The sequence below is a fragment of the Primulina eburnea genome, chromosome 5, assembly GCF_022965805.1.
Source record: "Primulina eburnea isolate SZY01 chromosome 5, ASM2296580v1, whole genome shotgun sequence".
In the NCBI taxonomy this organism is placed as follows: domain Eukaryota; kingdom Viridiplantae; phylum Streptophyta; class Magnoliopsida; order Lamiales; family Gesneriaceae; genus Primulina; species Primulina eburnea.
Window position 1 is genome coordinate 2,492,419 of NC_133105.1, and position 25,782 is coordinate 2,518,200.

The following is a 25,782-nucleotide window of genomic DNA, read 5'->3' on the forward strand; positions in this document are numbered from 1 at the left end:
CACTATATTGACTCAAAGATCATCTGATATATAAAGTATGTTTGCCAACATAGCAAATGTTCTCTTTTAGTTTAGTGACTTTTTACAATGCTAATAGAGAGTTTGATATAATTTGGGTGATAAAAAGATTATTTTCCCGTGCGAACTTCATTCTTCATTCATATATTAACGGCGACAGGTTCTCCATAAACGACTGAGGGAGGCCTTCCGAATTTTCTTCTCAAAAGCGATTATTGATTGGTTATCATGGTTCCGTATCACTCCTCCTGTAAAAAACATTGTTAAGATTCTTAATATAAGTTGTACCAACATCAACTTTAACTCATTAAAATGTGATGTCATCCATCTTCGGTAAGTTCCATGAATTATATATTTTTTCAGCCAACATGCTCAGTCGTTGGACCTCTTGCAAGTCTCGTAACAGTGTCTCACTCCAATTCACATTAGGTCTTCGGTGATATATTTAATTAAATAAAGGGAATGTTGAATTGTCAATGATTTTCTTTAGGTTTGTTAGGTGACATTGCTTAAAAATTTCAAGTGCCATTTGAATATAAATAATAGAATTCTTTATTTTTTTCATTAATTATTTTTTTCTATTGTAAACGCCGCCACGTTCTTGGGAGTTGGACAAGCAAACCCAATCAAATATTTGATTCTTTATTGAGCAAAAAATAAATTATTGTTAGTAAACCGATTTTGGTTGATTTGATTAGTAAGATTTTCTATTTTATTTTGTCAATTACAATGATAGAGCGACTAGTCTTGCGTTAAAGTTCAACATTAAAATTTTTAAAAGGACTAAAACATACATATATGCAGATAAATCAAAGAGGGAGGGGGGGGGGGGGGGGGGGTTATTGGGCCGGGGTTGGGATCAATTACTGTGGAGGTTCAGGAAGTGGCAACCCATTGGGCCTAATTTTGCTAATATCTCGGGACCCGTGATAAAATTTAAGACGAGGTCTCAAATTCGAAACTCAATCGTGATAAACATCTTCTTCAACTAAAAAAGATGATCATACAACTGGATTCATCTATAAGAGTCACAAAAGCAAATCTTATGCATAAATCAATTATTAAGATATGGTACTAATTAAAAAGATAGTGGGATTGGGTTGAAATGTTGATTTATGCCTCGTACAGTGTCTGTTATCAATGGGACAAAAGCTCTTCATAATATTAATATAAGAATAGTTGGCCAGCAAAAAAGAAGAAAAACAACGTTTTTAAACACACGTATGGCAAAGTTATGTGGAGAATCGATGTCGCATGAATATTTGTCGGCTCGAGTGATATCCATGCAGATTATGCACATCCCAAGTGCAATTTTACTGTAGTACTCATGTATGGTCATACTTTGAAATATTAATAATAAATTTGTTCATAGCTCCGTCACACCGATACAACAACCCACAAGACAAAAATTCATATAAAAAGTCTCACAAAATTAGTTAATACAACGAGTCAACACAAAAACTCATATAAAACCGTCACGCAAAATTATTTAATTTTTTGAGACGAACACAACTCTATTTAATTTTTTGAGACGAACACAACTCGACCTCGACCCATTTGTTTTAATATTTTATAGATTCATCAAGTTATATAACAAATCTAAAAGTGTCCGGCATTTGTTTCACGACTCTTCCAAAGTAAGAAGAAAATGTTTTTCATGAGCTTAAAACTTTTACATAAATATATTCAACCACCCAAAAACTCAAATCTGCTTTTTTTTTTTTTTTTTTTTTAATTATGCGAGACCCATAGCCGCTATCCAAAATATATTTTCATTTTATATTACAAACCTTATATGGTGTGGTTCTTATAGTCTTGTCTCTTACAGGCTCAAAGACATTAGGACAATGATATATTAGAAGTGAACATTGTAACCAACGCAAAAATTTCTATAAAACTGTCTTGTGAGTCAATTTTATATAAGATGTATCTCATATTTTACTCGACCCAATTTTTTTAATATTTGATTAATAAATTCACTTCATCAAATTCTCTCTGGAAACCTTTAATTACCTCGAAGGAAAGAAGGTTACAAGCTCCGGAATTTAATCAGTCTAAACAACAAATCAGTAAATATGGTTTAAGGAAAAACTAAAACAAAAACAAAACCCAAAATGAATGCATGAAAAAAGTGAATGGACGAGTATACGCCGCGCCTCCTCTATTGCCACCATTTCATGTCCTTTTCCTTATTATTATATATTTTCTCGATCATGCAGCCGATTTGAAATCGTTATCTTCTCGATTATACTAGATCTCTCTTTTCTTTTTTTCACTTATTTTTCCTCGCTTCGTTTGGGTGCTTCAATGGCAATCATGGGAGGCTGTGGCATCGGAGCACTAACTGATACAACGCACAATTTTTTGGCTCCATTTTTCTCCGCTTCTACAAAACTTGCTTCAATATCTTCCATCTCGGTGGCGTTTTGATTGTTTCCTGTTGTACCCTTTTCTGGTTCAAGAATTTCACATCCTCCTTTTTCTTTCTGTTTCCCCCATAGAACTGCGTACAGTCCAATCACAATCAGCACTGCTCCGAGAACACTGAACCAAGCCGGATTACATTAAATTAATTACACATAATACTAAAAATCTTATAAAATAATTCTTCGGGAATTTTCAGGATGTTGAAATTACCCTCCGACAAATATTTTTTCAGCCAAGATGAAAGAGCCCATGATTGCTACGATAATCATCATCAATGGACTGAAAGCGGTGACAAAAACTGGCCCTCTTTTTTGCATCACCAAGCCTTGCACGTAATATGCAATGCCCGAAGAGACAATACCCTAAAGCATTACAAGATAAAGATCCATATATTTATTATTTGCGTAACCTTTTTAAGTAGAAAATTCGCATGTAAATATCTATAAGATTTATACCAGAAAGTTTATAATTTCTATTATAATTGAAAAAAAAAGTTTAAAAAAAACTTACAGCATATGCAGCAGCTAACAGGTTCATGTCCCAACCAATGACCCAAGCATCTGTTTTGTGCTCCATCACCAAAGTCACGACAATGGATTGCAATGTTCCCAAAAAGCACACAAGGGCTGTGAGTGAAAGTTGTGCTGTGTATTTCCTCAATGTGATAGCCTGTTGAATTTTTTTAAAAAAACTATATAAAAAAATACAGAGAGAAAAGGGTAATATTAAAAATATATGTCTTAGCTAGTAAAATTTAGACACACACACACACACACACACCTGAAGAATGAAGAAAGAAGCCCAGGCCAGGGTGGCAATGATAAGAAGAATCGAACCCTTAATCCAATCTTCATGAGTGGCATGAGCAGAAGTAGCTTCAGGAGCATAGGACTGCTTAGGATGTATGTATTTTGACCATACCATGTTTATGACATCTCCTTTATATAATGTCATGAGCATGGCTCCACAAACTGTTATCAGTGTTCCCACCACCTTTGCTTGGCACCTTATTTTCTTCAAATTAAGTTTCTCCATCCTATATGATCAACACAACTCTTCATTTATTATTAGCTCAAATCGTTTGTTTTTTCGAACTATTTCTGTTTATGGGCAAGGAGTGCACTGATAGAACCTAGGCAGTAGATTTTCTACATTTCTTGATTTCAACAGCTTAAAAATTATGGAAGAAACACTGATTTTCTTCTTCAATATTTATGAGTTGTGCTAAAAGGGTATTTATATGAAAATTCAAGCTTATAGAAAGTTTTTAGTCCTTGTTTTCCAATGAGATTGTTTTCAAATGAGATTTTAGTTAAGTTTTGTTTTAAATGAAAAATACTCAGAATTGCTAAAGAGCGATTTTCCTTGATTTAGTGTACCTGCATATGACTGCCATAACAAAGGTCATTGCAGGCAGCATGTTGCTCATGGCGCATGAATACGTTGGCGAAGTAAATTTAAGACCAGCGTAGTACAAGTTTTGATCGATCACGGGCCTGCAAAATTTAAACCCCGACACGAAACCGGTCAGAATAAGATGGAAAATATACTTGTAAGTGACTTGCTGCATATATACATGAGCTTATATTTTATACATATTCTCACCCCAGAAGTCCCAAGACAAACAGCTGCAGGAAAATCGTAAATGTAATCTTTGGCCTCACTTTCCTGTGACAAAACCAAAAAACAAAAGATTAATGTCATTCAATTTTGCAGTTGTGTAATCAGAAATTATAGAAGTTGGTGGCATATTCAGTACCTTTCAAGTAGAATAGCAAAGGGGGCAATAACTGCAGTAGCAAAGGCATGTCTATAGACCACAAGCACATAATGGCTCATTCCTCTGTTAAGAGAAACTTTCGTAATGATATTCATTCCAGCATACCCGAATTGTAAACAAATCATGGCTATGTAAGGCTTTGCCTTCTCAAGAAATCTGCCAAACCATCCTTTTCCTTCCATTTTTTGAGATATAATATATTAATAATGTGTATTAGCGAGGGCAAACACTTGATTCTTGAATGTGGTCTGTGTTAGGGGAGTATGGTCTGAGGCTTGAATACTTATAAGCGATTGGGGTGGAGGTGACAGGGGTTTCTTCGGAACTTTGGTCTACCATATGTTGTTAAAGTGGATCTAATTAATGGAATATGACGATAAAAACCTGAATAACCTGCAAATTACGTTAGTCGGGTATACTGCACTACGCAAAATCATGTAGGATATGTAAATTCGTTCGAAAAAGTGTTGGGAGTGAGAATCGAACTCGTGTCTTATTGAATAATTGTTCGCTTACTCTACCAACTCATACACCTCGTTGAAACACTCATCTTTCTTTTTGTTACTCTACCAACTCATACACCATTAGCTCCGTCACTATCTGACTCGTCATGCTTAGGCTATTAGTATTAAGTCATTGAGCTTACAGAAAACTTGGCCTGGTCTTAGTTACCCCAATGCGTAAAACATAATATAAATGAAATTAGGATATTATTAGAGAGAGTAAAAGTTAAAGATCTTCAAACAATTCTTAATAATGTAGTATAATACGTGCATGCATATTTGAGCTCTTTCCGATGAACTCTTTCAGATAAATAAGCAGTGTCTTACCTGAGAGTTTGGAAGTCTGAGTCGAACTCGAAAAATAACCCCTCGAATAATTAACAGGTCACTTTTTTTTTTCCAACAAGCTAAGATTTTATTTGTTTCATTTTCAACTAATAAGTTTTAAATATTTTATCAAATATTATATTTTCATTCAATTTTTTCATAACAAAAAACTAGAATAATCATTTTTTAGTTATCATTATAATCATCCATAAAACTGTAAAAGAAACAAGTTTCAACATTATTGTTATCTTGATTTTTTCCATTCCATATACATTATTCTCTTGTTGTTTTATATATTCTTTCCGATGAAGTATAAATTATAATAAATAATTTTTATTTTCTATGATAACTATAAATTATTTGAATTGGAAATAATTTAGAAAGCATTTGCAAATTAATATGTAAATATGACATCTCAATGGTATTATTTTAGCATTCATTCATTCGTATCGTGAATTGAACAAAACTTAAATGTTTTTTTTATATTTCTAAAATCAGTTACTAATTGTCTTATCAATACAAACATAAAATTGAGAAAAATTTCAAGCATAATCCAAAATATAACATAGGGATATTGAATTTTATAAACAATTTTTTTAAAGAAATTATCGGTACCAAATTTTGAAGTGAAACTTAATGTTTAAATTTAATCACATGTTACTATGATATCAAATTGAAGGAGACAATAAACAATTAACACTCTTAATATAGCTAGATATGAATGTAAGATTAAGAAAAATGGAACTCTTTTATATTAGCAATTATTGGAATTATATAGTAGAATAATAATATTTTGTCATTTTTGAAGCAATTGAATAAATATCATAATAATGCATATAAAAATTTATCGGCAAAAACTTGTGTGAGACGGTCTCACGTGTCGTATTTTGTGATACAGATATCCCACAAAAAATATTAATTTTTATGACAAGAGTATTACTTTTTATTGTGAATATCGATATGATGACTCGTCTCACGTCTCACAAATAAAAACTTATGAGACCATCTTAAAAGAAACTTAATCTGAATTTATTTAGGATTGTATGGACCCTGACGCGATCAACTCACGTACCTCACACAAGGTACATGTCTATAAATAAGCCACTACTTTTTTTTAGTATAATAGTTCACACGCACTAAGAGATTATGCCATATTTGTTTCTATTTTGATCACTTTTTAGAAACGGTCAAGTCTTTCATATGTTGCTCGAAACATTTTGGAAGATTTACCAAATTTATCATATAAGTGGTAATGTTATCACTTCTAGTCTTACAAATCGTCAAATTTTAGTAATAAGTTTGCCATTGTTTTTAGTACTATATTTTTAGTCCTTGTTCACTAAATGTTGGTGTGGTCGTGTGGAGCCTGACATGTGAGCAAAATCTGATATGAAGTCGATAATATTAACTATCATTTTAGCTCACCGACGAAAAAGAACTAATTTTTTTTAAAAAAAACAACGAACTTATTGAATTAATTCAAAACTCCTATAGAAATTAAATGACCAAAATAAAAAAAAAAAATTCAATATTTTAGAAGAAGGATTTTTATCCGAATAAAATAAAATGTGATCGTCACAAAATTTAATCAGTACATCCATTAACGGGTTATGTGTAATCCATGGTTCCAATATTTTAACTGCTAGTGGGCGATCAAGTGATCCGAAAGGTACCACCACGAAGGCAAGTTTAGTGCAAGCTTTTGCAATGTGGGCTCCGCCGCGTCGATCATCTGCCCGGGCGCGGCTGCTGATGCGAACTTAGCTGTAGTGCAAGATATACCCAACCGAGGTATGGAATTAGGTGGTCGTTTAAATTTTCAAAAACAAAAATTATGACGTTTCAATTTTTTTTCGAGGGATCTGTTTGGGGATTGCCGGAGCCACGGTGTTGGTCGGAGAGCATTGTCGTGTTACGAGAATCAACGTAGTCAATGATGCTTATTAGTCTACCTGCCCCATGAAAAACATCAAAGAATCAAATTTTATTTTGTGTATTATAGAGAGTCAATATAATGTAATTTTGGCCAAAGTTTTGTCGAGTCAGCCCATTGCACTTTATCGCGACTTTATTAATGGGCATAAAAAAATAGTGTATATATGGTATGCTAGGTAGCAATTCGAGAACAATCACAAAAAAGCTTTCTTATTATTAATGGGAAATAGGTTATTCGGTTTCGTTTCTCTGCATCCATCGAGGTCCCATGCAATGTATTATAATTGTGTGACAATGCCCACTTGATAAAGTTGGATCTTATAGTTGGAGCAAGTGCAATAATAATGCGTGTATACTCAACCATTATGGGTCGATCGCTCTATAATTATTGTACACGAAATTTTGCCTCAAATAATAGATATCGAATACTACATCCACTTGAATTTTGTTCATCGAGGAATTTAAAATTAATAAATTTGAAATCTATCAATCTAATCACGGTCTTTTCTCCGTAAGAGGCATCAATTTTGCCAACTGGAGGCTGCTTTATTACTGAATTTGTTGTGCCAAGCTTGAGTGCACATACATGTTGGACACAAAAGTTACCTCACCATTCACCAAATGCGACAAAATTAAACCAGTTAACATCTGTAGAAAATTAAATATCCAATTTATACTTCGTATTCTTTATTTAAGATTTATAATTTTTTTTTTACAGGCAGAGCCCTGGTTGTTGGTTGGGCGAGTATTATCAAAGTAAGTTAACGAAGAATTGACAAGAAATAAATATTAATTCATTAACTAATTCTTAATATTTACATAATCATCAACATTAGTAGAAAGAATTAACTTCGATCCCGGTATCATTAACGAAATACACAATTAAAAAAAAATCTTTGTCAGTGGACTAAGGTAATTTTGCAGATGTTTTAAAAAAGTTATTATGAACTTTTCATTTACTGATTTGTAAAAACTTTATTTAAAAAAAAGCTATAATAACTTTTGTTAAACATTTACGGACACTACTTAAAGTGAAAAGTAATATAAATCGTTTTCGAAGCAAAAGCCGGGAAAATGCGTTCTTAATGGAGCAATTAAATCACTAAACTATGTCTTTAAAAAACATGAAATCGATGATAATGCCCAAATTTAATAGCCTGTCTGTCTAAGTGGTAGCAAAAGCAACTTTCTTTGCTAATCCTGATAGTTAAGTAATTAAAAGAATATTGATAGGGGTAATTTGGGCCGTGATTAAAACTGATCGTTGAGATTCCCACAATTTTTTTATATTGGAATTTAACTCAATTTCTATTATGCTGATAGAATTCTAGTATCTTAATTAGGGTTGATATGACTTATTTACAAGGGGTTTTCTGATTAATCTAGCTAGTTATAATAAGTACGGCACGAGGATGAAGGGTATTTCATTAATTTTTGGTGTATATGATCAGATGTTGATATGTATTTTTCTACTATTATTGAATATACGTTTTATTGTTCGTCTGACATCAAAGTCTAAAATCAAAGATGAAAATTTAATTTGCAGTTCTGCGCATATATTTTTCGTCCTTATACATAAAATAAAATGGTGCATGGCATCAACGTCCATTAAAATATATGAGCAAAGCTAACTAAACTTAAAAATGGCTTGTGGGCTTCTATTCCAAACTAAAATCGAAGCTCTTTTGAATTATTGCATCCGAATATTAAAACGAATTGTTTTGTTTTTTTATATTTGAAAAGGAGACAACTAAAAATCAATTTTATAAAAACATTTTTTTCACCTACGGCTAGGGGTGATCACGGTGCGGTTTTGCGGTTTTTTAAAAAAAATTCAAACCGAATTGCCATATGCGATCGGTTAGTATTTTGAAAAAATAATTGCGGTTTTACATGAAGAATTAGTATTACGGTTTTTAGCGGTTTTTAGCGATTACGGTCGGTTTACGGTTTTTTAACGAAAAATATTAGAACATATATTTTAATTTATTTGAAAACAACAACAATATAGTGTCTTCAAATATAAATTATAGTTCAAAGCATATAAAGATAAAAATAGATAAAACAATAATCAAGATTTAAAACTAAGTTAATAATTTAACAACACAACATACTTACAACAAAAATGACATTTATACTACTTTATCATTTTTCTACTTTCAAACTTCAAACTAAATATTATAGCAAAAGAAATAAATAATCTAATAAAATATTAATATGAAGAATAATTAAGAAGAAGAAGATAAGTTTTATTTGTAAAAATAATAATTTTGAAGAAAGTTGAGATTTAATGAATGACAACTTCTTAATTTGAATATAGTATTTACAAATTATTATAATTCTAGGCCAAATATTATGGCAAGCGGTTTAGGCGATGCGGTTTGGTGCGGTTTTTGGCAAAAAAAATAACCGAACCACGTATGCGGTGCGGTTTACGATTACTGTTTTTAATCGCGGTTTTTTTTAAATATTATGAAAAACGGTGCGGTGCAATTCGATTCGGGCGGTTCGGGCGGTTAATAAAAAAATTTGATCACCCCTACCTACGGCTTAGGCCATCCGAACGTTGTGCGGTATACATTGCCCATACAAACCCAAGACTCCCGAAGACAACCAACACACTAAAGTGGGCCTCGCAACTGTTTATGTTCACACAACAAATAGCCCATGTTTCAAAATATGTTCGAAATTTTATTATATAAACAAATTTATACAAATCAAAACAAGGTTGTTAACGAATTGAGCGGATTCTCAAGTTTTTTTTTTTTTCGTTCGATAAATACTTGATTTGTATTCCAAGTTATCAAACTCGAGCTGAGCTTAAACATGTTCAAACTTTTTTCGAGCCGAACTCAAGTAAAAATTTTTTTTTCTCGATAGTTCATGAGCTTTAATATCTTATTAATGTAATATAATTATATGTTTAATATATATGAATTTCTAACTTCCGAATCTTCATTATCGAACCTTAATATTCAAGCAATAGTTCAAATAACTCATGAATGTTCGAACATTTTGATCAAAACTCGATCTTCATTTACATCCGAGCTTGAGCAAAAAAATAAATTTTACGAGTTTTGAATTAAGTTTGAACTCAAATTTAATATATGTTTAATATATATGTATTTTTTAATCTATTGACTAATTTAATATGATTTAAATTATCCTAAAAATGTTATATATATATATATATATATATATATAAAATAAAATAAATAAGAACATAAATTGACCATAATTTGGACGTAAAAGCATATCCAAAATGGATAACAAAGAGAGGCAACGAACTGACCAACGAACAGCCCTCACATTTGTCATCGCAAATCACCGCCTCTTCAAAACTCTCCCGTACATCTAAAAAAATGGCAGCTATTTCTTCACTTTTCACTCCAAATCCAACATCAAATTTCCCATTTTCCAATCCAATTTCCTCCCAGTCATCCTCTCGCAAGTCCCATCAAAATCTCAATTTGCATCTGCCAAATCTTTCGAGAAGAGAGTTCTTGAACGGATCAGTTGCTTTGCTTCCATTAGCGGTCTCTCCTCCTTCACCTTCACAAGCCAGAGAAGTTGAGGTGGGATCCTACCTCCCCGTATCGCCTACGGATTCCTCCTTCGTTCTTTTCAAAGCCACCACTAAAGACACCCCTGCTCTACGTGCAGGTAATATATCAAGATTGTTAGAGTTTAATGATCAACTGTAGACAGTGTAATACCCTATGATTGACTATTTGTTGGAAGAGTTTCCGTTCTGTTTATCAATTTTTCAAAACGAATGTGGACGTAGTTGCTAGAGAAGCATCGTGAATCGAAGTGTGACATGTCTACTTAACTTTTTTGATTCTCAATGTTATAATTTGATGGGGGAGTGGTTCTTTGTTTACGTCACTTCGAAGATAGCATTTAGTTATGTTAGGATTGAGACTTGTGTTTGACTCAATATCAACTTTTCAATGGACTTTTTAGTTCTTTTGCTTCAGTACAATGATGCCCCGTTGAACTTTTGGGTCCTACCCAGGGGAACAATGGATACGGGATAGAAAACCATGAACTCAGTTGCCCATTACGTGATTGATGCATGCCAAAAGTAATATCTCATTGGATTTCAATTCTTTCTTTCCTAGTTGAAATCTGTAGCCTGAATACTTTTTAGCTTCCTGGATTAAATTTAATTGATGGAAAATTCTTCAAAATTCAATCTAGTGTTGCCCATCTTCTGTTTTTGCTTATGAAAATTCTGAATATAGCTGGTTGCAGGAAATGTACAGCCTTACCAGTTTATGCTTCCACCGACTTGGAAACAGCAGCGAGTGGCTAATATATTATCGGGCAATTACTGCCAACCTAAGTGTGCAGAGCCGTGGGTGGAGGTAAAGTTTGAGGATGAAAAACAAGGAAAAGTTCAGGTGGTGGCTTCACCTTTGATACGCCTTACGAATAAACCCTATGCAACAATCGAAGAGATAGGGACCCCAGAGAAGCTCATCGCGTCTCTTGGCCCTTTTGTCACCGGAAATTCATATGATCCTGATGAACTACTCGAAACTTCTGTAGAGAAAATTGGTGATCAAACGGTATGATCTTCTTGTTATATAAATTTTTGGCATATAGAGTTTTTGTAGAGGAAAAATGAGATCAATAGATTTATGAATTCTGTCACAGCTTTTAAAACCACAGTTAAACATATACTGAAATTGAACTGTATGGCAACGTGGCCAAAATGGATTATTTGAATGGGAGAAGAGCACGATCAGTCGCCCTCTAAGCAAAGCGTATGCACACCACTTCACCTGTATTGTTCTTTAAAAGAATGCTAAGTTTTACCCTCATTTCCCTCGTACCCAGATTTTTTTTTCCTGAATAAGACACGTGGTGCTATAAAACCAAGCATGTCGTCATTGGAGCTTGATGGGTTTTTAAGATCCATATCTGCTTGTCAAGGCCACAATTCAATTTGATCAAATCTTGTATACAGATTGCTCATCTGATCTCCATATTATATGTCTTGTATTCGGACCCATATTACATCAGAAGGGTTTGCATTTTGCGGGGGGTGGGGTGGGGTGGGGTGCAGCATGTGTTTTCACCCCCCTTTCTACCGAAATTTTTATAGATAAATTTATTTTCATGAACTATGTATAAAAAACATACCCCCTAATGTATGAAAAAGCAAATAAGTTTTCAGTTTTGTCCACCACCTGAATTCGTGTTCCTTGCTCGGCTGCTCTCGTGCTTACGACTAACATTCTATTTTTTGCGTGTTGTGAATTATTAGTTGTGTTCTTACTCATTTTCAGCTTCCATTTTATGATTTTATCTTTTTGAAACTTAATCGGGCAGTACTATAAATACGTTCTGGAGACTCCGTTTGCTCTCACGGGATCACACAACCTTGCGAAGGCGACAGCTAAAGGAAGCACGGTCGTCTTGTTTGTGGCCAGTGCCAACGATAAACAATGGCCGACGTCAGAGAAAACATTACAAGCTATTCTGGAATCCTTCGTGGTGTGATCTTTGTTCACGAGAAAATTGGGAGACTTGAGCCTGTGTTTCATTGAATAGTGTGTTTTCATTTGTGAATTTTCTAGCTTTTATGGTCATCTGAATTGTTATCAACTTTAGAGAGTTGAAGTTTCTGTTGTTCCGTATGCAGAGGACTAAATATTTGCGTTACAAATGCATATCGAAGATTACATCATAAGATGGGTGAAGCCGTGAAGGTGATTCAGCAAATGGGTAAAACCTATGGTGCACGGTATCATATAGATCTTTGAATTGTACAAGTCCCACTTGAAATATATACGGAGACTTATTATGTATTGATAAATCAATGGTTGCTACATAACGTAAATTTTAGTCCATATGACATAAAACTTAGCTCGACAAAACAATCCGTAAGAGTCACCAATTAAGTTTCTTGTGGTAAATTCTTGCATGTTTAAAAATCAATCTAACTCGACTGAGGCGACGGATTTCTCATTTTCCAACTACACAACCCGAGCTAAAGGTACTCTTATCAAAATTAACCCAGTCCCCCTGGTAATTGATTATACGTCCTACATGTTATTTGACTAATATAACACATATACAAGAAATGATTTATGCACTAGTTGAATCAATCAATACCCAACCTCGAGAGTAAAAGGAGAGCCCGGAGAAATAAAAACTTACACTTTCAGAGATAGCTGCTGTTGATTAATGAATGTTTACAGTCAAACACAAGCAAATCAGGCTGACTACTTCCAATAAAAGTTTACGAGAAAAAAAAAACTATAAACACAGTCACCACGTAATATCTACAAAACTGATTCAGCACTTGCTCCTATTTCCAATTCTCAAGTAGTCACTAGGTGAGGAGCAGCTCCCCTAAAAGGAAGCATGCATGAGTAAGTGACATACTTGACACTGTCAATCAGAACAACTACGAAAATTCGAGAAAGGGCCTTTGCTCCCATCACACCATCAACATCAGTATCACTTGCCTCCCTAGGATCCACGAGCACAGAAACAACCACAGAAGATGCTGACTTATTTAAGTTCAGGTTCTTGTTTTGTGAATGTCTTCCAGCTTGTTCCTCGGAAATGTTATGAGAGGATCCAGGAAAGGGAATAGGATGACCGCGGAGGATCCTGCGGTTCCTTCCCTTGCTGAGGTGCGAAGAATTCTTATTTTGCTGTTCAGAAATATTTCTTGAGGCAGTAGCTGGGACAATGGCTCCTGAAGTGGAAGCTGACGACACGTCAAACTGGAAAACTTCAGTGCACATCCCCGAGCTCAGCATCGGACCTGAAGGAAACCTTAGCGTTATACTTTCTGAAATTTGACCGTGTGACCCATGAGCAAGAAAATAGTGCAAATATTCTCTCCGAGGATCAGCAAAAATTTGTTCACTTGGGTAACGATGAAGTATTATTCAACCAACTTGAAAAAAAAAAAAGATCTATCAACAAGAGATATATATTTAAGAACTGCATAATTCAGTTTTTTAATCTGTAATTCCATAATTTTTTTGCCGAGGATGATGTTTATTAGCCATGGAAAATACATGACTCTGAACCAGCGAGTTGTTTATATGAGTTGCATGCACTTGAGTCGTCCCATACATAAGGGGAGTCGAGGCAAACGAAACATTTAAAATCATAACACTTTGTACTACATCAATATGTACAAAGAGGTAAGATACCAGCCTTTGAAAACAGCAGGAATGAAAAGCCATGAGTCGCACATAAGCTAGCATGAGCAAAAAAACCATGTGTACAACTTTGGATGCCACATAATTCCTAAAAAAATACAATATTTTCTTTTGCATGCATAGGATCAAATCTGTCTTTACATAACCACATGAATAGTCAATGTTAGGATTATAACTCAGAATAACACATACAAAAAGAAGCCATGTGCAAGAGAATATTATAACATGGGTTACCAGAAAGGCCTTCACGGAACCATTGCTGAAGCCTGCCATCGTTGACTTTCGACTTCAAACTATCTTTGTCTGCTGAACCAGAGCCCAGTTCCCTTAGGTGAGGGAGCCGAGCACCATTTCTTCCCATACCAGGGACAGGAACAGCAGGAGCCAAATCTCCACGAACTGCTAAACCATTTACACCACCTCCCTGACCCTGCGATATCGTGGCCTTTTCACTTGCCAACACTGAATGGATTATCAAATTTCCATCTATCTTAACAAGCTTATCATTCCTAGGAACATACAATGATGCAACAAGGGGTTTGCTCCCATTTCCCAAATGAACAATCTCATCAGTTCCTGGCTCCCCTCGACTTCCATGACCTCTTTGACTACAATGTGCACCACCACCACTATTACAACTAGATTCTCTTCCACCACCATACTTCTCAACATGCTCAGTCCCATTTTTCACAAACAACCTCCCATGGTAATTCTCATAATATCCACCTCCAACATAACTGTTATCACTGGAAAATGCCTCCCTAACACCTCCATATTTCATACTGATAATTGGAACCAAATCTCCAAATAATATAATAAAAAACAGCAAACCAATAAAGCTAACAGCTGCAACCTTCTTGCTCTTTGCCCCCCCACTCTTCTTAGCTTCCACCTTCTTACTGACCTTTGCCACGTTGGCTGGCTGTTGTGATTTCAATCTTGGGATTGGAACCAGTGGCACTTGAGATCCATGTAGCCTCATCATGTACGGGGGAGCAGATGGCATCCATGGATACATCGTGGCTGGGTGTGGAAACATCCCAGGATGAGGAGTTGCCAATTGAGGAGGTGGGACTGCGCCATTACTCCCACCAGCGCCCATTTGTTGCCGTAGAGTCATGTTTTCAGTCATAAAGAATGAAATCTTTGCATTCAAGTCTTGTATTGTAGAATGCATTGTCCTCACTTTATCCTCCAACTCGTCAACATATTGCTTCTTCCTCTGTCTTGATAATTGCGCACTCTCTCTGTTCCTCATCAACCTTGCCTTCTTTTTATCGTCATCTTCATTCGAACCACTGATACTACAATTATTATGGTTAGTCTCAACATTATACTCGGATTTCCTAAACTTGTTAATCCTGGACCCTAAATTATTATCCACGTCACAAACTGCTAAATCATTGCTCTCTTTTTTCCTCTTTAACATAGAACTATTGACATTATCGTTTGGTGATCCTCTGAATTCAATCTTTTGATCAACATTATCAGAACTGATCAAACCGAAGTTAGCATCTGGCATAGAATTTCCCGATCTGGCGCAATTTTCGGAGTTCTTTGATACATTGGAACAACAATTCCCAGAACCCTGTGATTCGGGGGAAGGGCAATAAGTTGCCTTAGCTTCAGCACCAGAACTTACAGAGTTCCCTGGATTTGAACCATTTGATTCAGGCGACGGGACATTGAGATAATCAGAAATCTGATTAGATTCTAGACCTGGAGAATTCGAATCCAGAACCCCGGACCCATTTGAGCTCTTGTCGCTGCCTGTGGGCAGATGACGCAAGTTTGGACAATCTGATTTGAAAACACCGTGATATGGATCAAAATTAAGACCTGATCCGGCATTGGCTTCGTCAAGCAAATTGCCATTTTCTAAATGGTTGGTGTTGTAGATCGGATCGGAGAGTAATTCTTCAAGATCGGAAGAAGGGAGGCATAGGTCGTCGAATGAGAAATCGAAATCAACGTCTTCATGAAACGCGTCGTCGTATTGATTGTCCCCCGAGCCGTTACTCTCCATAAACTGTTGGGAAAAGAAGGCATCGTCGAGGGGCGGAATCGCAAGGCTGGAACTGAAATCGGCATCATTAGCCGGAGGCGGGACGACGACCTCCGTTGGATCAGACATTCCGTGTGTGTCATGAATTGTGAGACCAGACGAGAGAATCGGGGGATTTCTTCGGGTAGAGTTTCGCTGACTTCGAATAAAGAACACGTGGCAACGATGTCACGTGTTCTGGGACATATTTATGTATTGTATCAATTTGCACAAAATAAATAAATTTCAAATATCATAATAAGATTTTTTTCAGGAGATGTTGGTTAAAAATCTTCGATCAAAATATTTTTTTTGGTTCATTTTTTATTTATAAATTGTGGTATTATGTCATATAAAATATGATATACTTCATGTGATGTGAAAATATGGTATACTTCATGTGGAAATATTGTACTAAAAAAAATTCAGAGATTAAACAAAAAAAATCGACGACATGAAAACGGAAGGCTCAATTTTTCGATTTTTTTCTAACCTTAGATCCTTAAATCTATTGCCCATTATGTTATGACATAAAAAAGGACAAAAGTTAACATGATTTGTTAGCGCGTGATTGGGTGCAAGTACGTGTGTAAGGAAGTCTCTAAGTTTTGACTTTCAACTTCGACTACTAAGCGTGACACGTGAATTTTTTATTATTTTTAATTGGCAATAATTTAAATTTTTGTATTTTTATGGAATATCATCTTTTTTTTATAACAATAATGGATATTCTCGAAGACTCTTCTAACATTTATTTTATCGTTTTTTATTATATTTTATTTCTTACGTCACGAAGCAGGAATAAAAATCAATCTAATTATCCCGTTCGTACGGAGTGGAAGAAGAAGGGTTGCCCTTTTCTTCTCTTGATCCAATCGCCCCACTCTCTCTCTCTGTCTGTAGAGAGAGAATATCCTACGCTTCAGGGGCAGGGGTCTCCGCACATGCATCCATAGATATATATACAAGAGGGCGTTGGGAGTATGGATTTGAGTTTGACTTCTGGAGCTAGTGCTGAAGCTGGTGAGAGTGGTGGTGTTTTGGAGCAAAGGGTGGAAGAGAACGAGCCACCTGCATACGCTTCTGTGGTGGATTCATTTCTCATAGAAGCTCTTCGGAACCCACGTCATCGTTTAACTGGTTTGTTTTTCTTTTTCCTTTTTTTTTTAATTTATGGTCGCGTTGTTTTTATATCTTGTGTTGAATTTATTGCCAGTTTTTTATATGTGTAATTGAGAACTGTTCTTTCCGGGGCTGGAGTAGCTTTGGAAGATTTGGAAGTTTGCTTTAGCTGTATCAGGTGTAATTGGGGTTTGGCTGCGAGGGCAATGGTTCGGTTTTATCTTGATTAATCGACTGTGTAATTCAAGAAGCTACGGAACTTGCTGATGCGGATCGATTTAAATAAACATCTGAATTGCACGTCATTTTGTTAGACCTTAGATATAGATTTTCAAATTTGTGAAATTTATTGAAGCCATAGAATGTAACATGGTCTGCACAAGTGGCTTGCTTATGGTTAGTGATACCCCCGGTGGGAGGATGGGCTCGGCCCGCTCTCGATAGCCCATATCAAGCAAAGCCCAACATGCATTCAGAAGAAAGCTTGAGGCTGTCCGGGAGGTCATCTCTGGCCGACCTCCCATATCAGAAGTTCCAGCCATTGGAGAGGTCAGCCGACCTCCCTGGACGACCTCCCTGGCCGACCTCCCGAGCTGACCTCCAAGAAGCTATTATCGGGACGATCGAAAACCCTCGGCCGAGCTCCCGAGCCGAGGTCCCAGGAGGTCCTAGCGTCTCGTGGGCCCATACCTGCGAGAACTCTTACTCAAATATTAAGCGCGTAGCCCACAGAGATCAAGGCCCAGAAAGGTAAAGCCCATTAAAGATCTTATCAAATCTGTCACCATATCTTATCAAATCTTCCGAAGATTCTGAAGATCTAAACCTACCAAAACTAAGACTCTATGCATCACCTATAAATACCAGGTTCCGTCCATTATTTTAAATATTCATACTTTTTCACATTCTCTCGGCACACACATTATTCTCTCAAGTTTTCCGTTCTCTGACTTGAGCGTCGGAGGGGCTACGCCGGAACAACCTTCCGGCCCCCTTCTAACACTCTTGTTTGTGTTTCTGGATTTCGAGGTGCCTGATCCGAGCTCCCAAGGTGAAGATCCGACCTCCCAGCCAGCGCCCCCAGGTTTGACCCGAGCTCTCCAAGCGGGGATCTGAACTCCCAGTTAGCATCACCGATTTCAGTGTTAACAATTGGCGCCGTCTGTGGGAATATACTGAGAAGACGTAGACATGTGGGGACGAACAGGTATAAGAACAGGCCCTGCGCGTGGTAACAGAGGTCCCGGAGGTGGCAATCAGGGCCATGCAAATGGTAACAGAGGTCCCGGAGGTGACAATCAGGGCCATGCAAATGGTAACAGAGGTCCCGGAGGTGGCAATCAGGGCCATGCAGATGGTAACCGAGGTCCCGGAGGTGGCCAAGGCAGAGGTGTGGCTGATCTTAGTCTAGACCAATTGGCCCAGTTGATTAATAGGTCTGTGAATGAGGCCCTCCGTCGAAATCGTACTCCATCACCACCGCCACAACAACCTCCTCCTCCTCCTCCTCCTCCTCCTCCTCCCCCTCTTCCTGAGCATATGGAAGCCATTTGGGAGGAAGTCAGGAGGCTTGGCAGGCGAATGGGGGGCCGACCTCCCGTATTGGACAGAGAAAGCCCACTCTCCCTCGAGATACTGAATGAAGACCTCCCCGTTAATTTCCGCCAACCAACCGTCAAGGATTATGATGGAAGTACTGACCTCGAAGAACACCTTGGAAGGTTCAATAATTCTGCTTTGCTTCACCGATACTCAGATGGGGTCAAATGCCGGGTCTTCCTTACCACCCTAGTGGGACCCGCCCAGAGGTGGTTCGATTTGCTCCCGCCACATTCCATTACCAGCTTTCGAGAATTCAGCACCCTATTCATAAACCAGTATGCTACAAGTAAGAAATACTTGAAAACCTCATTGGGCCTATTCAATTTGAAACAAGGAGATACAGATTCGCTGAGGGACTTCATTAGACGATTCAACAGTGCGGCCTTGGAGGTCCCAGCTGCAGCAACAGAAACCTTGGTAAATGCTTTCACGCAAGGGCTCCGAGGGGGACAATTTTTCAATTCCTTGGTCAAGAAACCCCCTCAAAGTTATGATGAGCTCCTGAGCCGAGCTGAGAAATACGTGAATCTTGAGGATGCACAAAGGCAAAGGCGAGTGGATATCCGACCCGATGATAAAAATAAGGGGAAAGAGAAAGTGGAACCAAGTAGGAAGAGGCCTGCAGAAAGAACAGAGGAACGGAGCCGAGGTCCTGGACCTTTCCCTTATGCCCCGTTGGCAATGAGCTTGGAAAGAGCCATGGCCATTTGTGAAGAAAGAAGAAAGCTGGAGCGACCGAAACAAGCCGAGAAAGGGCCGCGTTTACCGCCCTCAGATAAGTTTTGTGAGTTCCATCAAGAGTACGGTCACGTCACCAATGATTGCCAGAAATTGGGGGAAGAGGTCCAAAGAATCATGCAAAGAGACCCTCACATGAAGAACCTCCTAGCTCGATCAGAAGGAAGTTATCGAGATGATCGAAGGGATCGGGGACCTCCTGGGGTTAATCAGAGGCCACAACCCCGGGAGAACCGACCCAACCGCGGGGGTCGAGATGACCCCCGCGACATCAAGGCCCTCAGGTCCAGCAGATTGCTAATGATCCGACCAGAGGTATAATCCACATGATAACGGGCGGCGCCACCGACGGAGATTCGGGCAGGGCTCGTAAAGCTCATGGTCGGAGATTGGAAAGTTTGGGGTTAGACCTTGCCCCCAAAGATGACCCCGTCATTGGCTTCGGGCCGGATGATATGAAAGGTGTTGTGGCACCTCATAACGACGCCTTATTAGTCACTCTTACTATCGCCAACTATGACGTCGCAAGAATCTTTGTTGACACCGGAAGCTCAGTTAACGTTATTTTCAAAAGAACCCTGGACCAAATGAAAGTGGAAGGTTTCGAGTTTGATCATATCTCTACGCCTTTATTTGGCTTCACAGGACATGCAGTCCAAACTGTAGGGCAAATCATGCTCCCCTTATCCCTAGGGGCGGGACCTCACCGCATCACAAAAATGACATGTTTTACTGTGGTGGATGCCCCCTCTTCCTACAACGGAATACTTGGCCGACCTGCCCTGGCCGACTTCCGAGCTGTAAGCTCTACCTATCATCAAAAGCTGAAATATCCTGTGGGGAATGAAGTAGGAGTAGTCGGGGGGGATCAGAAATCCTCTCGACGATGTTATGTGGATGAGGTAAGGCAAGAAGTCAAAAGATCCCGGACCGAGGTAGGGATGATTGTGGCCCAACCAAATATGACCTCCAGAAGAGAGGTTCAGCTCACCTCAGAAGAGGAGCCAGAAACGGTGGAAATAGGGGTCCAACGGAGTGTCAGGGTGGCGGCTGATCTTGATCCCGAAACCAAGCATGATCTACTGGCTTGTTTAAAAACTAACATTGATGTATTTGCTTGGTCTCCACAAGAGCTTCGGGGGATCAGCCCCGGGATAATGAAACACCACCTCAACACTCTCCCTGAAGCCCGGCCAGTCAAACAGAAGAAGAGGCATTTTGGCCCCGAGAAAGACAAGGTAATAAAAGAACAGGTAGACGAGCTTCTTAAGGCAGGACACATTAGGGAGATCTTTTTCCCAACATGGCTATCAAATGTTGTCCTGGTCCCCAAGAGCTTGGGAACATGGAGAATGTGCGTCGACTTCAGAGATCTTAATAAGGCTTGTCCAAAAGATTGTTACCCCTTGCCGAGGATAGACCAACTGGTTGATTCCACCGCAGGTCATCAGTACTTATGTTTGATGGATGCTTATCAAGGATACCATCAGATCCCCTTAGCAGAAGAAGACCAGGACAAAGTGAGTTTCATCACTTCCGAAGGGACGTTTTGTTATGTAGTGATGCCTTTCGGATTAAAAAATGCGGGAGCCACCTATCAAAGGCTCATGGACAAGATTTTCTCAGCCCAGGCCGGAAGAAATGTGGAAGTGTATGTGGATGATATTCTTGTAAAGTCGAAGAACTCGGCTGATCTCATAAAGGATCTCCGTGAAACCTTTGCCACTTTGAGATCTTACAGGCTAAAGCTGAACCCCCAAAAATGCACTTTTGGGGTCAAAAGTGGGAAATTCCTTGGGTACATGGTAACAGAAAGGGGAATTGAGGCCAATCCTGAGAAAGTAAAAGCTATTCAATCTATGACACCTCCTGGGAATCTCCAGGAGGTCCAGAAGCTCGCCGGGAGAATCGCCGCTTTGTCACGATTCATTTCAAGAGCGGCACATCGTAGTTTACCCTTCTTCCGAGTCCTCAGGAAAGCTAAAAAATTCGAATGGGATGAAGAATGCGTGAGGGCATTCGAGGATCTGAAGAAGCATTTGGCGGAGCTCCCCATATTAGCCAAACCAGCCCCAGGAGAACCATTGTATGTCTACCTCTCGGCCACTGAGATGGCTGTTAGTTCAGTCTTGGTCAGGCAGAAAGGCACGGAACAAAGCCCCGTATATTACATCTCTCACGCCCTCAAGGGAGCGGAGCTCAGATATACAGTTGTGGAGAAGCTCGCTCTGGCCTTGGTCACAACAGCTCGAAGACTAAGGCCTTACTTTCTATCTCACCCCATTATGGTCCTCACCAACAGCCCTCTCGGGAAAATAATGACGCATGCTGATATCTCAGGAAGGTTGGTAAAGTGGACCACTGAACTAGGGGAATATGACATTCAATATGGGCCTCGAACCGCAATCAAAGCGCAGGCCTTGGCCGATTTTTTGGCCGAGACTTTGCATGTGGAGATGGAAGATCTTTGGAAGGTCTATGTGGATGGTTCATCCACCAATGAAGGCAGCGGAGTTGGTGTGTTATTAATCTCTCCAAAAGGGGATGAACTAAAGTTAGCCGTGAGGCTAGACTTTAGGGCATCCAACAATAAGGCAGAATACGAAGCGGTCTTAGCGGGTCTAAGAGCAGCACGGCAGGTCGGAGCAGCTCGAGTCCACATCTTCTCTGATTCTCAGCTGGTGGCCCACCAAATGAATGGATCATACGACATCAAGAATGAAAGATTGATAGAATACGTAAAAGCGGTGGAAGCAGCTAAAGAACTCTTTACAGAACTGGTTTTTAAGCAGATCCCCCGAGAGGAGAATGAGGGAGCCGACGCCCTTGCTAAAATGGCCAGCTCGCTCCACAGCTGGAAATCAAGAGAGGTGGTGGTCCAAGTAGAGCTAAGCCCTTCTGTGCACTACCCCTCTCCTGAGCATGAAGACAATGACTGGCGCGCCGAGTTATTAGATTACATGAAAGATGGGGTGCTCCCCGAAGATCCGAAGAAGGCTTACAGGATGAAGCGAAGAAGCCTTCGGTTTGTAATGATCAACGGAACTCTTTACAAGAGGTCAGCCTCTCGGCCTCTTCTGAAGTGTTTGGGTCCCAAGCAATCTAACTATGTACTAAGAGAGATTCATGGAGGCTGTTGCGGGAATCACTTGGGATCTTACTTTCTAGCACGAAAGGCACTCTTGGCCGGATATTTCTGGCCCACTATGTTAAAAGATGCTCTAGCCATCGTCATCTCATGCGACAGCTGCCAACGTCATGGTAAGCTCCAACATCAACCAGCTGCCCTAATGAAGAGTATTGTGGCAGCCTGCCCGTTTGACCAATGGGGATCGACATCGTGGGACCTTTTCCCCCGGCCCCAGCCCAGAAAAAATTCTTGCTCGTGGCCATAGATTACTTCTCAAAGTGGGTAGAGGCTGAGGCTTTGGCTAAGATAACTGAAAATGAGGTACTCAAATTTCTCTGGAAGAACATCGTCTGCAGGTTTGGGGTCCCGAGGAAGTTGATATCCGACAACGGAAGGCAATTTCAAGGAAGCCGGATCCAAGCCTGGTGTAAAGAGATGAAGATACAGCAGCACTTCACCTCCGTGGCCTACCCTCAATGCAATGGCCAAGTGGAGGTCACCAACAGATCCTTAGTGCAGAGCCTGAAGACCAGACTCGGGAGCGCGAAAGCTAATCGGGTGGAGGAACTCCCCAGCGTGCTTTGGTCATGCAGGACCACCCCAAAAATAGGCACGGGGGAGACGCCTTTCAGCCTAGTTTATGGAAATGAAGCCGTGCTTCCGGCGGAGATCGGAGAAGAGACACCTCGCGTCACATTCTATGATGAGCAAAACAATGAGAGACGAGCAGCAGACTTGGATTTCGTGGAAGAAAAAAGAGAAGCCGCTGCCATAAGAATGGAAGCTTACAAGAGACGCATAGCCCAGTCTTACAACAAAAAGGTCATTCAGAGGAGCTTCCAGGTGGGAGACTTGGTCTTTAAGAAGGTTCAGGAAGAGAAGGTCGGAAAGCTCGATCCAAAATGGGAAGGGCCGTTCAAAGTGGTGGAAAAGCTCAGCTCAGGTGCCTACTACTTAGAGGACTGGACAGGGAAGAAATTGAAGAGGCCATGGAATGCTTATCACCTCCGCAAATATTATGCTTAGATATTGATAGAAGCTTTAGTTCTTTTTTATGTCATTTACTTTCAATACAAGGACGTCAAGTTTTGATGCTTTATTCAGATACATTAATAAAATTATGCATTTTTGTTAGAAATTATTATTATTGCAGATAAGGGTTTTCACCCTCAGTCAGATCAGGAGCCCAGAGCTCACCTCATCTTGGTCACGCCAAGTATGAGAAGGGTTTTCACCCTCAGTCAGATCAGGAGCCCAGAGCTCACCTCATCTTGGTCACGCCAAGTATGAGAAGGGTTTTCACCCTCAATCAGATCAGGAGCCCAGAGCTCGCCTCATCTTGGTCACGCCAAGTATGAGAAGGGTTTTCACCCTCAGTCAGATCAGGAGCCCAGAGCTCACCTCATCTTGGTCACGCCAAGTATGAGAAGGGTTTTCACCCTCAGCCAGTGCAGGAGCCCAGAGCTCACCTCATCTTGGTCACGCCAAGTATGAGAAGGGTTTTCACCCTCAGCCAGTGCAGGAGCCCAGAGCTCACCTCATCTTGGTCACGCCAAGTATGAGAAGGGTTTTCACCCTCAGTCAGATCAGGAGCCCAGAGCTCACCTCATCTTGGTCACGCCAAGTATGAGAAGGGTTTTCACCCTCAGTCAGATCAGGAGCCCAGAGCTCACCTCATCTTGGTCACGCCAAGTATGAGAAGGGTTTTCACCCTCAGCCAGTGCAGAAGCCCAGAGCTCACCTCATCTTGGTCACGCCAAGTATGAGAAGGGTTTTCACCCTCAGTCAGATCAGGAGCCCCGAGCTCACCTCATCTTGGTCACGCCAAGTATGAGAAGGGTTTTCACCCTCAGTCAGATCAGGAGCCCCGAGCTCACCTCATCTTGGTCACGCCAAGTATGAGAAGGGTTTTCACCCTCAGTCAGATCAGGAGCCCAGAGCTCACCTCATCTTGGTCACGCCAAGTATGAGAAGGGTTTTCACCCTCAGTCAGATCAGGAGCCCAGAGCTCACCTCATCTTGGTCACGCCAAGTATGAGAAGGGTTTTCACCCTCAGCCAGTGCAGGAGCCCAGAGCTCACCTCATCTTGGTCACGCCAAGTATGAGAAGGGTTTTCACCCTCAGTCAGATCAGGAGCCCCGAGCTCACCTCATCTTGGTCACGCCAAGTATGAGAAGGGTTTTCACCCTCAGTCAGATCAGGAGCCCAGAGCTCACCTCATCTTGGTCACGCCAAGTATGAGAAGGGTTTTCACCCTCAGTCAGATCAGGAGCCCAGAGCTCACCTCATCTTGGTCATGCCAAGTATGAGAAGGGTTTTCACCCTCAGCCAGTGCAGGAGCCCAGAGCTCACCTCATCTTGGTCACGCCAAGTATGAGAAGGGTTTTCACCCTCAGTCAGTTCAGGAGCCTCATAGCTCACCTCGGCTCGGCATGAATTTTACGTTCCAAAAGTATGGTTAAGTTGCTGGCCGAGCTCCCATGGCCGAGCCGATCTCAGCGAGGTATTATTTTTACCAAGTTATTATGGATGATTGGCTGGCCGAGCTCCTATGGCCGAGCCGATCTCAGCGATGTTATTATTTTTACCAAGTTATTATGGATGATTGGCTGGCCGAGCTCCCAGGGCCGAGCCGATCTCAGCGAGGTATTATTTTTACCAAGTTATTATGGATGATTGGCTGCCGAGCTCCCAAGGCCGAGCCGCTCTCAGCGCTGTTTTAATTAATTACCAAGTTATTACGGTAAGTGGCTTGCCGAGCTCCCAAGGCCGAGCCGAATCTCACATCGCTGGTTTAATTATTACCAAGTTATTACGGTTTAGTGGCCTGTCCGAGCTTCCCAAGGGCAAAGTTATTACGGTTAAGTGGCTGGCCGAGCTCCCAAGGCCGAGCCGAGCTCATCACTGTTTTATATCTTACCAAGTTCTTATGGTTAAGTGGCTGGCCGAGCTCCCAGTCCGA

At 39.8% G+C, this 25,782-nt stretch overlaps 4 protein-coding genes across 5 annotated transcripts; 2 read left to right on the forward strand and 2 right to left on the reverse strand.

The window, feature by feature from the left end:
- Window positions 1-1,995: 1,995 nt before the first annotated feature.
- LOC140832248 (WAT1-related protein At5g07050-like) lies at window positions 1,996-4,497 on the reverse strand. The gene is made up of 7 exons (XM_073196151.1): window positions 4,205-4,497; window positions 4,051-4,113; window positions 3,825-3,941; window positions 3,226-3,481; window positions 2,956-3,114; window positions 2,656-2,807; window positions 1,996-2,562 (listed from the first exon to the last, which is right to left on the reverse strand). Exons 1-7 carry the CDS (start codon window positions 4,405-4,407, stop codon window positions 2,295-2,297), a joined length of 1,218 nt encoding a protein of 405 aa, XP_073052252.1. The 5' UTR covers window positions 4,408-4,497; the 3' UTR covers window positions 1,996-2,294.
- A 5,761-nt stretch (window positions 4,498-10,258) lies between these two features.
- LOC140832250 (psbP domain-containing protein 6, chloroplastic-like) lies at window positions 10,259-12,841 on the forward strand. Of its 2 annotated transcripts, XR_012118094.1 has the most exons (4): window positions 10,259-10,653; window positions 11,248-11,564; window positions 12,331-12,551; window positions 12,644-12,841. XR_012118094.1 is itself a non-coding variant. In XM_073196153.1 (3 exons), exons 1-3 carry the CDS (start codon window positions 10,353-10,355, stop codon window positions 12,499-12,501), a joined length of 789 nt encoding a protein of 262 aa, XP_073052254.1. In that variant the 5' UTR covers window positions 10,259-10,352; the 3' UTR covers window positions 12,502-12,841. The 2 variants fall into 2 exon arrangements, 1 of the variants encoding a protein (XP_073052254.1); XM_073196153.1 differs by having other exon boundaries at window positions 12,331-12,841.
- Window positions 12,842-13,146: 305 nt separating this feature from the next.
- LOC140832249 (bZIP transcription factor 17-like) lies at window positions 13,147-16,401 on the reverse strand. Its single transcript, XM_073196152.1, has 2 exons — window positions 14,418-16,401; window positions 13,147-13,777 (listed from the first exon to the last, which is right to left on the reverse strand). Exons 1-2 carry the CDS (start codon window positions 16,315-16,317, stop codon window positions 13,326-13,328), a joined length of 2,352 nt encoding a protein of 783 aa, XP_073052253.1. The 5' UTR covers window positions 16,318-16,401; the 3' UTR covers window positions 13,147-13,325.
- Window positions 16,402-23,254: 6,853 nt separating this feature from the next.
- Window positions 23,255-23,845, forward strand: LOC140831873 (uncharacterized). The gene has a single exon (XM_073195589.1). The coding sequence runs from the start codon at window positions 23,255-23,257 to the stop codon at window positions 23,843-23,845; it is 591 nt and encodes a 196-aa protein (XP_073051690.1).
- Window positions 23,846-25,782: the final 1,937 nt, after the last annotated feature.